At 46.8% G+C, this 11,098-nt stretch overlaps 2 protein-coding genes across 2 annotated transcripts in view; one reads left to right on the forward strand and one right to left on the reverse strand.

Moving 5' to 3' along the window:
* Positions 1-11,098, forward strand: part of ABCA4 (ATP binding cassette subfamily A member 4) — a 203,725-nt gene that overhangs the window by 155,431 nt on the left and 37,196 nt on the right. The window lies entirely within an intron of this gene.
* LOC118723349 (retinal-specific phospholipid-transporting ATPase ABCA4-like) lies at positions 731-4,373 on the reverse strand. The gene is made up of 3 exons (XM_045584330.1): positions 4,133-4,373; positions 2,731-2,817; positions 731-1,100 (listed from the first exon to the last, which is right to left on the reverse strand). The coding sequence occupies exons 1-2, from the start codon at positions 4,355-4,357 to the stop codon at positions 2,758-2,760; spliced, it is 285 nt and encodes a 94-aa protein (XP_045440286.1). The 5' UTR covers positions 4,358-4,373; the 3' UTR covers positions 731-1,100; positions 2,731-2,757.

The raw sequence follows: 11,098 nt of genomic DNA on the forward strand, positions 1-11,098 counted from the left end.
TAAAATCCTGGTTGTTGGTGATGTGATCTAACAAATGCTCACAGCAACTCAGTACTTGGCAACCTGAGAACCAGCATGCCCATCATGCACAGCAGAGAATGACCGTGTTTTAAGTCCGCTTGGCAAACCAAATACTTGCCCAACAGCTGTAAGTGCTTCCTCAGCTCACCAGCCTTGCATGCTGCTTAGCCCATATCACAACCTACTACCCTGCCCCTGGGCATTGTGTTTTCCCACCTTTGGCTAGTCTAAAAATGTTCCCATTATGTCTTGATCCCTTAGGTCCAGGGCAGCCGGGGGCCTGCAGGTCGGCAGAGATGGGGAGGGGGTGGGATGGAGGTCACCAAGGCAGCTGCAGGACGGGTCAGGCAGGAGATAGGGCAGAGGAGCCCTTGCCTCTTCTTCTCCTGTCTGAATTGCACCCAGGAGGTAGGCACTCAATGAGCTGAGCAAACAGATGTGAAACTGAAATGCAAACAATTCCCAGGTAACAAAGGATAATGCTCACATTGCCAGTGGGTGTTTCCTTCAAACCCCACAGAGCAGACTTGGCATGAATATCAAGGTGAGTCCATTCACTTCCTCCCAGTTTGAGAATCCTGCCACGACGGGTATTCCTGTGGCAATGACCCTCACAGAAGCTCATGCAACGACAGGAAGCTGCTTGGCCCCAAATTATGCCTAAAACCATACCAGACGGGGCACACCAGGGGTCAGTGAATGTAGAGAGTGTGTGATAAACAAGTTTGCATTTATTTTCTCCTTAAAAATAGAACAGACACTCATACACGTCCAGAAAAGCAGATCCACTTGACGTGAGAGTATGTCCAGATCAAAGCTCCCAGTAGGATGCAGTGGGCTTCTGCCGCTGTGGTGCGGACCAGGCGGGTCACTTCCACCAGCAGGGTCCCAGTTTGGCTTCCTTCTGAGAAAGCCTTTTTGGGGATCTGTGTAAGCCCCCGTGTCTTTTTCTGCTGCAGAGGCGTTACTGAGTCTGGCTGGTTGGCTCGGGCGGCCACGTGGCAGAGGCTCCTGCACTTCCCGCTGCCCCAGAGCTGCTTTCCTGCTGCAGAGAAGGGCAGTGTGCGAGGAGGTCAGACCTGTGGACAGAGACCAGATAGACTTTTGTCATCTCACCTTTCTGAAGAGATGGTACAAAGCATTTAGATTTTAAAAGTTAACTAGCCATCAATTAATGGTTGGAGGAAGTTTAGCCAAGGGCACTGAGATTCTGTCTGATGTCCAAGGTTATAGGCTCTGCTGTGTACGTGTCTGTGAACAGTGCGGGCCAGGTGACCCCTCAGGTCTGCCTGGATCTAAGGTGCAGATGTCAGGATGCTCACATCCTCTCTGTGGTACATGGTCCCATCTCAGAGGAAGTTCCACCTGTGGGTGGTTTCCAAAGACTGTCATGTGTCCTAGGTTTGCTTTTTAAGTCCTAGAAAGTTATCAGGTTCTTCCTGACTTAAAATCCAAGAAGGCAGGTTGGATATGAATTGCTATAGTCATAGACCCTCAGCTCCCCTCACCAGGCCCAGAGATGGCTTAGTAGTAGCCCTGTAAGAGAGAATAGACCTGGTGGGGATTGGGAACACATTGATAGTTGTAGGCAACACTTTTGCTAACCAATAATATATTCTGAGCCATGAAATGGATTCATACTGCAAGTGGCTTTCAAAGACTGATTTTCTACAGTGTAAACAGCAGGTTAAAGGCCATACTATGAGAAAGAGTGGCTGGAAAACCTTAGCCAAGCTAACTTTCCCTGGACAGGTACCTTCACTCAGACATTCCTGGGCCCTCTGCAGAGACGGGGCCAAGTCAACCTTGCCAAGTAGTCATTCGGTCTCTACTAGGCAAGGGACAGGGACATTCATCCTAAGCATGGCCTTGGAAGGGAGATGTCCAATATTAGCAGTATTTGGTTTCCTTGTAACTAATAAGATGGTGGGAGGAATGAGAAATTTATGGGAAATAAGATTTTGCACATCTTTGCTGGTTGGAAAAGCACTTTGATTTTATTCGATTTACTCTCCAGGTAAGTCTAGAGAGAATGACTGAGATAGTTTGTCCCCTTATCATCCCAGGCTTAAACCAAGGCACCTGGGTCTGGGTGCCCCCCCCCCTCTCTCTCTCTATTTCTCTCAATGGGGTGTGAGTGCTCCCTACATGGTCTTGGGGGTGTGATGCCAGGGCAGGAACCTGGATGCACATATCCCATGAGTTATCACTGGCCAAAGTACATACCTTCTATTGCTTCTTCCTCTTTTGTCTTTTCTTAAATTATTTTATAAGAACCAAGAGCCCTCTTTCTAAAACAGACCATACTTGCTTTAACAAAATTTGATTACCATCTAAATCAAGTGCCACTTAATTCTTTCTTTTCCTTTGAAATTCAAACACATGACCAGGTATAGATATCAAATATCCCAACAATCAAGACAATTTATTTATACTCCTATTTTCCCTGCTTCTAATTTCCAAAAATGTAAATCCTTTTTGCTGCAAAAAAACACATGTGGGAAAATTCTTTTAATAAAATCTCTCTACACCATCCAAAGTGTTTCCTGACTATAAAAGGAACCCATGCCACTACCACTTGAAAGTCCTTTAGCACAGAACTTGAGGGGAGGGGACACGCAGTGTGTGTGGTTGAACAGGAGGCATATCTGAGCCTTGGAGGCCTCAGGCCCAGTGGACCAGCAGTGGGCTGGGAAAGAGTGGTGGTACCTTGTCTTGTCCGCTGGCTCCAGCAGCTCAGGGGTGCAAAGGGAGGTCGTGAGTTTCAGTGTGCTGCTTAGCAAAGTTCACAAATACCTGAAGGCAAGGAGAGAACAGGAATAGGTATTTGAGCAAGAAAAGAGAAGAATGGTCCCTTCCACTCACCCACCCACCTCCCCACCCCACTGGGCTTTCTCTTTCCCACAGTTCATACAGAGCCGGCAGGAGCAGCTTGTGTGCTGCGGGTGGGGAGGCTGGCCCACCTGAGACAATTTCTGACAGGGCTTGTTTTTTAGAATTCTGAGCTGAGCCACTGGAGGGCCCCTGGGAGGACTCAGAGGATGTGGGGTAAACAAGGTAGATCCCAAGTAGCAGCATCCTTCTAAGCCTCTGAACAAGAAACTAAAAGTGAAAAACAAAACAGGATCTGATCTCATCTCTCCTTTGTCCTTTATTCAATGCAGTGTGGCCGTGTCTCCTGCTCGCGCCTTCCTCTGCTTATTGGCTGTGAAGGTGCTGCTGAGCCAGCTCCCCAAAGGCTATTGCCGATGTCAGTGTTTTATTGCACAGTCTGTGAGGATGTCTATTTAAAATAAACACACAGCGACAACAAAAGTCCCCAGAAAAAACCCTCAAATGTTCAAATGGATGAGTAGATAAATATGATATAATGGAATGCCACTCAGCCTTTCATAGAGGGATATTCTGACACATGCTACATCATGGATGACCTTTGAGGACATTATGTCAAATGAAATAAGCTAAACAAGAGGAACAGAATACTGCATAATTCCACTTATATGCGGTACATGGTGCAATCTGTATTAAGTAGAACAGTGGTTACTGGTTGCGGGGGTTGGAGGCTATTAGAGAGTTTTAATTTGGGAAGGTGTACAATTTCTGGAGAAAGATGGTAGTGATGATTAAATAACAATGTGAATGTACTTAATGCCACTGAATTGTACATTTAAGACAGGCGATTATGTTATACATATTTTACCACAGTAAAAGTGATCACATTAAAAAAACCTGACACATAGCATAAATATTTATCAAAAATCACCAGATTGTACAGCTTAAATGGGTGCATTTTTTTTTTTTTTTTACAAAAGTTAAGTCACATTAAAGTTGATTTGAAAAGAAAAAAAGAAGCCGCCAACACAAACCAGGAAGGTTGAAATAAAGTCATAGTGTAGAAGGGAAGGATGAAGCAGTTAATGAAATTTGCTGAAGATTAAAATAGTATTAGACAATTTCTGACAGACTGAGTTTTACCCGAGTGGACAGATGCTCAGAGGTTAAACCCCAGGCCCGTGCTGCCTGCCTGTGGTGAGGATTCCAGCCTGGTTGGGCTGTCTGGTAAGGACTTTGCATAGCCCAGCTCTGCACCCGGCTCCCCTCGGGAACTTGCCTGGTCCAGCGTGGTCTGTGTGACCGAGTACTCTTCGATGAGCAGGCTGTCCTTGTGGGAGAGGAGCAGCCGGAAGATCCTGGCCAGGGAGGAGGAAGGGACCTGGAACTGGAGCATGTTGTGGTGCCTCTCCCTCTGCACGCTGCCCGGGAAGTTCCCCTGGAAGAACTGCTCCACGGGGTTCAGGTCGGGAAGCAAGTCGTACTTTGGAGATCTGATCTTCATTGTGACGATGTAGCCATCTCCGAACCTATGGACACCTGCTGCAGTGTGGTACAGGCCCGTTAGTAGTTGGGTCTAAGGCAGTCTCAAAATCAGGAATAGACTCCTCAAAGTATTGGGGGATTAAAGGACACCCTACAAGCCATTTGTGCATGTTTAAACTTAGGAGTTCAGCAAATCTATGTTAAGCTTCCTGTGTCCCACTCCTGGAGGCATGAATGTTCCCTGTTCCTTTTCCTGATTCAACCACTGTTTCCCCCTCCCTGATTTAGCATATTCTTAAGGGCCCCAGGATTTTCCGAATAGTAAATGAGCAATGGCTTCAACTTAAAGTCACTGGCTGCATTAGCCCCTCACAAGAGAGTCAGCCTATCCTTTGATGCTCTGAAGCCAGGTGTAGACTTCTCCTCTCCAGCTATTGTATATTGCATTTTCTTCCAACATAGAGCCCCTTTGCCTGCATTGAAAATCTGCTGTATAGTGTAGTCACCTTCATTCATTATCATAGCTAGATCTTGTGGGTAACTACTACAGCTTCAGGCCCAGCTCTTTCTGTTTCCCCTTGCCCTGTTATGGTATGGAGATGGCGTCTATTCTTAAACCTCACGAACCAGTCTCTGCTGGCTTCTGCTTCTCTTCTGAGCTTCCTCACCTCTTTCAGCCTTCACAGAACTGGACTTAGGGCTTTGCTCTGGATTCAGCTTTGGCTTAAGAGAATGCTGTTGCTGCTTTGATGCTGTATCCAGTCCACTAAAGCGTTCTCCGCATCAGCAATAAGGCTGTTTTGCTTTCTTAAAATTTGTGTGCTCCCTGAGGGAGCACTTTTCATTTCCCTCAAGAACTTTTCCTTTGCATTCACAACGTGGCTGCCTGTGTGGTATAAGAGGCCTAGCTATCGGGCTATCTTAGCTTCTTTGCTCACCTTAATCATTTCTAGCTTTCTATTTATGCGAGAGGGCTGTGACTCCTTCACTTAAATGCTTAGAAGCCATTCTCAGGTCATCAATAGGCCTACTTTCAACATTGCTGTGTCTTGGGGAATAGAGAGGCTTGAGGTGAGGGAGAAAGATGGGGAATGGAGAGTTAGTGGAAGAGTAAGAACACACAGCACTTATTGATTGTGTTATCATATACCACTGGTGCCCTGAACCAGTTATGATAGTAACATCATAGATCACTGATCACAGATAAAAATAAAATAGTATAACAATCATGAACACGTTTGAAATATTGTGTGAATTACCAAATTGTGACACAGGGATAAAAAGCAAGCAAACCCTTTTGGAAAATCAGTTGCTGATAGACTTGTAAGATACAAATTAAAAAATATATTTTTAAGTGTATTATCTGTGAAGCACAATAAGGTGAAGTACAATAAAATGAGGTGCGCCTGTATATAATGTAAGTCCAGTTAAAATACTAGGTTTCTGGAAACTGCACAAAATGATTATAAAGTTGATGTGGAAAATAAATATGTGAAGGAACTGTCAAAGTAATAAAAAATCAAAAATCTCAAGAGGGAATTCGCCTACATGATATTACAAGGTGACTGAGTAAACGCTGCCATGGAAACAGCATGTGCTGTTGTGGGACATGGAGCCCAAACAGCATCTGGAGGCAGATCTGAGACCTGTGTCCCCAGGAAGTGGGGGTGAGGAAAGGGGCCATTCTCTTTGACAAGGAAAGGCCACAAGGTGACCAGAGTTATGTTCCGACAAAGTAACCTTAGGTCCTATGTCAGTGAATGAAACATAAACGGAAAACCACGTGGAGCCTGGCCAGTGTGGCTCAGTGGTTAAATGATGACCTACAAGGCACAAGTTCAGATTTTGGGCTTTATTTCCAGTAAGGATGTGCAGTATGCAGCTCATCAATAATGATTCTCTCTCATCATTGATATTTCTATCTCCCTCTCCCTCTCTCTTCCTCTCTGAAATCAATAAAAATGTATTCTAAAAAATAAATAAATAAATAAATAAATAAATAAAAAAGATGACTTGGAAAACAAAATATAAAGAAAGCAAATGAAAATGATAAAATTAGCCAAGAATATGGAGGATGTTTGTTTAACCTTACAGTAAGGAAGGCTCTTTAAAGCAAAACAGCGTAAAAAGAGAATACAAATCATTTTCAGGAAAAATCACTCCAGTAAGATTACAACTTACCTCCATGCAGATGAACCCAGGTTGTGATCTGTTTACTGTGGAGAGAAATGAAAATACATAAAATACAAAAATGTTGCTGACACTGCGCTTATCTTACACTATTAATAAATTCAAGTCAATTTTTAGTCCATTTTGAGTACTGGCACCTGAGAGACTCCTGGGCCCAAGGAGAGGGGACAGCACGTGGGCGCTTCCTCCCAACGCTGGTGACCTGAGGACCTGTGTGCTCTCACTTTCCTTTTGTAAAACTGGGAATGGGATTGCTGCTCCAGGTGGCAATACTTATTTCAGTTTTTAAGAGGATGGCAAACTGCTTTCCAAGTGGTGTAACTTTCCTTTCCCACTACCAATGTGGAGACCAGTGTCACCATTACTTGGTATTGCTGGCCTTTTGATTTAGCCTCAGAGTCTGTAGTGGTTCCTTCTGCTATTCATCTGTGCCCCCTAGTTCCAAAGGAGGCCAACCATCTTATTTTTTTCAGTCCTCATCTAAGGATACATTCTTACTGAATTTAGAGAGAGAGAGGGAGGGGGAGAGAGAAAGAGAGAGAGAGAGAGAGAGAGAGAGAGAGAGAGAGAGAGAGAGAGAGAGAGAAAAGGAAATGTGAGAAAAAATGACTCTTTGCCTCCCTTTTATGCCCAACTGGAGATGAAACCCACAACCTTTGATGCTTGGGCTGATGCTCCACCCAATTGAGACACCCGGCGACAATGTCACAAGTCCACCTGGGTAAAGTTGTTTTGCTCCTTAAAAAACGTGGTCATTATTCTCATCATTGAGTTTTGAAAGTCTCTTATGTGTTCTGGATACAAGTATATGATTTGTAAGTATTTTGTTTGTGTCTGTGGTTCCTATTGTCATTTTCTGAATGGTGACTTTTGAGATAAGTGTTTCAGTGTCTGATGAGCAGCAGCTCAGGACATGGACCTTCCAGAGTCAGCCCTGCTGGCACAAAACCAAGCAGAGTGAGTATAGAAATGATATAACACACATATGCACACCACACACACTCACACTCCCACACACCACATCACACACCTACTGCACACACTCACACTCACATACACCTCAGCATACACACCCCACATACTCACACACACATAGGACCATGCCCACACAGAAGCAAAGAACTGTGACTAAGGGGTGCTAGCCACAAGGTGACCTTGGGCCTCTTCCCAGCCCTGAATCAACAGAAATGATGAAACAAGGGCACATCCATACCTCTGGCGATATTTGTTTACGAAAAGACGGAACTTTGTCTCTTGATGAGCTATATTTTCGGCTTCGATACAAATAATTGTAAGTGCTCATCCCCTTTGACACTAAAAAGGAGAAGAGAGGAACCATCAACCACTGTAGGCACCTACCCAGCTCCCCTGAGCTGCACCCTGGGGCGTCAGGTCCTCATCCAGTTTGCTCGGGAGCCGCTGGACAGATGGCTGCTGCACAGCCCGCCTGGACTTGGGGCAGCAGCCAGCAGCTCCTCACACTCCTGAGCCTGCTGTCCCGCACCCCTGGTCCCTGGAGGGGCCGCCCTGCCTGCCTCACAGCCCAGAGAGTAAATATGAACCTGTGAGCGATGCCTGCCCAGCGCACTCCCAATTAAGCTGAGAGCTGGCTCCAGCCTGGGACAGGAGCAGGCCCCCTCGGGCTGCTCGCCCAGGTGCGGGCCGCCTGGAGCAGAGCCTCTGCCCTGGCCTGAGCCGTCTGCACAAGAGCTGTGGCTCCTGTTGTGTTTGGACCTGACTTATCTGCCCTGATTCACTGCACCTGGCTGCTCCTGCATTCTTCCACCTCCCGCCCAGCCTGGGATCAGCTGGAGGATATAAACTTCCATTGGGTATATTCCAGTGGGTTTGCATAAATACCATCAAAATGAGCATGTGCTCATGTCCTCTGTGTCTCCCAGAGCTCACACTCATTCTGAGTACATTTATGTAACACATTGAATTCTGACATAACGATAAAGTAGGGGAGGCACAGCACACAACTTTAAACCTCAAGGCGAGGAACTTTGAGGCCTGAGTGCAAAGTCCGTGCTTTAAAAGGACGTCTACCCATTTCTCTCCAACATCAGCTCGGGGCAATTTCTAGAATCCTGCTCTTCCTTAATTCCACCCAGGTGCTCTCTGTTCCATGTCCCATGACTGTGGCTTTTCTTCTTCGTCTGCAGTGGGCACTCTCCATGTCCTGCGTCTTCCCAGCAGATCTCACCCTCACAGTGTCTCTCCCATGAGTTCTGAGGACTCATCAGGAGCCCCTGTCCCAAGCTTCAAATGGCAGAGTCCAGCAGCAAGCGGCTTCCCATGTGGCCCTGCAGCGCCCCCTGCAGCGTGCTGGTGCCTTGTGGGCTCCATCCTCTGGAGTGCGGAGTGCTTCTAGTGACTCGCAGAAAAGGCAATGGGACCCTCTCCACGCCTGGTTAGAGGGACTGGCTTCTGCCCTGCTGCCCCTGCTCGTCCTCTCATTCGCTCAGCAGCCGAGCTATGATTTGCTGTGCCATGTTGGAAGATGCATGTGACAAAGAAGGGAAGGAACCACCTGCCCAGTTCTCCTGCGGACTGACCCTCCAACAGCCTGGTGATGAGCCTGGAGTGGGCCTCCCCGCTGAGATGAGACCACAGGACCAGCCAGGACCTTGACTGAAGCCTCAGGGAAGATCCCGGGCCAGAGGACCGGCTGAGCTGTGCCGGACTCCTGACCCACAGGCCCGGTAAGGTACTACACGTGTGCTTTTAAGTGCTGCGTTTTAGGCTAATTTTCCTGCAATGAATATCCCAACTTTACCTGGAAATTTACTTTTTGGTGTCCAAATGCCCCAAAGTAGACATATTCAATCCTGAACTCACTATGCTTCTCCCCTCTCAGGGGTATCTTCCTGTCTGCCCCTGGGCTGGGAGATACTTACCTAGACAGGAAGGTGGTTTCCTGCTTTCCACTTCCCCAGTTGCCTGAGTTACAAACCTGTAATTCCCAGTCCTCAAATCTCCACTGAGTGAGTCATGATTCCCTGTGGATTTTGAGTTCTCTAGTCCAGTGTTTCCCAACCTTCTCTCATGATGAGAATCACCTGGTGGAGTTGTTAAAACAGATTCCTCAATCCCAACTAAGAAGTGCTAAACTAGAATTTTTGAGAACATATAGGTAAAATTGCATACCTAACTTAGTGCTCTGTATATAAAATCTGTCTTAGAGCACTAGTTAAGTATACAATTTTACCTATATGTTCCCAAAAATTCTAGTTTAGCACTTCTTAGTTGGGATTCAGGAATCTGTGTTTTAACAACTCCACCAGATGATTCTCATCATGAGAGAAGGTTGGGAAACACTGCTCTAGTCCTCCCATTTGTGCCTGTAAACGCATCATGCATGTTCCGAATGTCTTACTGGCTTCCAGCCTGGCTTGCCTGTTCAGCTGGCAGCCTCCATGCTACTGTGCACCCTGCTGGAGAGATGCTCTTTCCCCAATGTGTCCCTGACCCCATCACCCACTGCACCTTTGCCCCCCTCCAGAAGCTTTGGGAAGAGCCTGGGCCTGCCAGGGCTTTGGGCACAGTTCCTATAGACTCCATGGCACAGCTGGGCCTATGCCCTCATTAGGCCAGCTTCTCTCAGACTATGGTAACCATTCCCTTGCTCAAGTCCTTGCAGTTTGCTTGTTCCAGATGCACTGCCAGTGCCCACCACAGACCCTGTAGCCCAGGAACTCAATGTGGGTAAAGAAATTCACTGCCCAAGGACTCATAAGGATGCTACACTGTTATTCTGAGCGCGCCCACTGCTGTTGAAGTAGATGGCACCCAGACATGACTACATGACTCCCAGCTCCTGCATGGCCTGGATCCTGGCAAGTAGCGGCCTCACCTGTGAGATCCCCAGCCTGGGTTCCACACAGGCCAGGAGGAGAACTGATGCCTGCAGGAGGGGAACTGGATTTCAGTGAGGACAATACTGATGAGAACTGTGGTACTAAGGGTCTTGGTAACTGTATTTGTTGTTTATGCTGAAAGGAAGTAGGCTGAGTCAATGATTTGACTCATGCACATAAGACAAGGGGGAATGAGAGGGCAGGGCGGGGCGAGGATGGGCTCCTGACTCCACTGTGGGGCAGGGCGGAGTTATCCTCCATTTTGTAACTGGACCCAGCCCAATCAGGGTTAGCCGAGGCAGTGACATCACCACCGACCTGAGTAAAACCCCTGGACTGGGCGAAATTTGCTCTCTCTTCCTCCATGCTGCCTGTGTGAGTGGGACAGAGCCCATGCTAGCATGGAACAGGCTCTTTTGTTTATCGCATCGGAGTCGGCTCCCTGGTGGTCCTTGGGGATCACGAAGACTGGGGGTAACACAGATACAAATAAAATATTTACAAATGATATACTTGTATTCAGAATACATAAGAAACTTTCACAACTTAGTGATGAGAATAATGGCCAAGTGTTTTAAAGGAGCTAAACAACTGTTTACTAAGGTGGACATGTATAAAGATGCTTGACCTTGTCCTGTGGGTGTCTCATTTGGTTGGAGTATCATCCAGCACATCAAAATGATTCACAGTCAGGGCACATACCTAGGCTA

The sequence above is a fragment of the Pipistrellus kuhlii genome, unplaced genomic scaffold, assembly GCF_014108245.1.
Source record: "Pipistrellus kuhlii isolate mPipKuh1 unplaced genomic scaffold, mPipKuh1.p scaffold_m20_p_2, whole genome shotgun sequence".
Taxonomy (NCBI): domain Eukaryota; kingdom Metazoa; phylum Chordata; class Mammalia; order Chiroptera; family Vespertilionidae; genus Pipistrellus; species Pipistrellus kuhlii.

Bases quoted from the DNA above. Each gene is read 5' to 3' on its own strand.
- LOC118723349 (XM_045584330.1), bottom strand. From the start codon at position 4,357: ATGAAGATCAGATCTCCAAAGTACGACTTGCTTCCCGACCTGAACCCC. The intron at 2,818-4,132 runs GCAAGTTCCCGA...CCTTGCCTTCAG, and splicing joins CACAGACCACGCTGGACCAG to GTATTTGTGAACTTTGCTAA.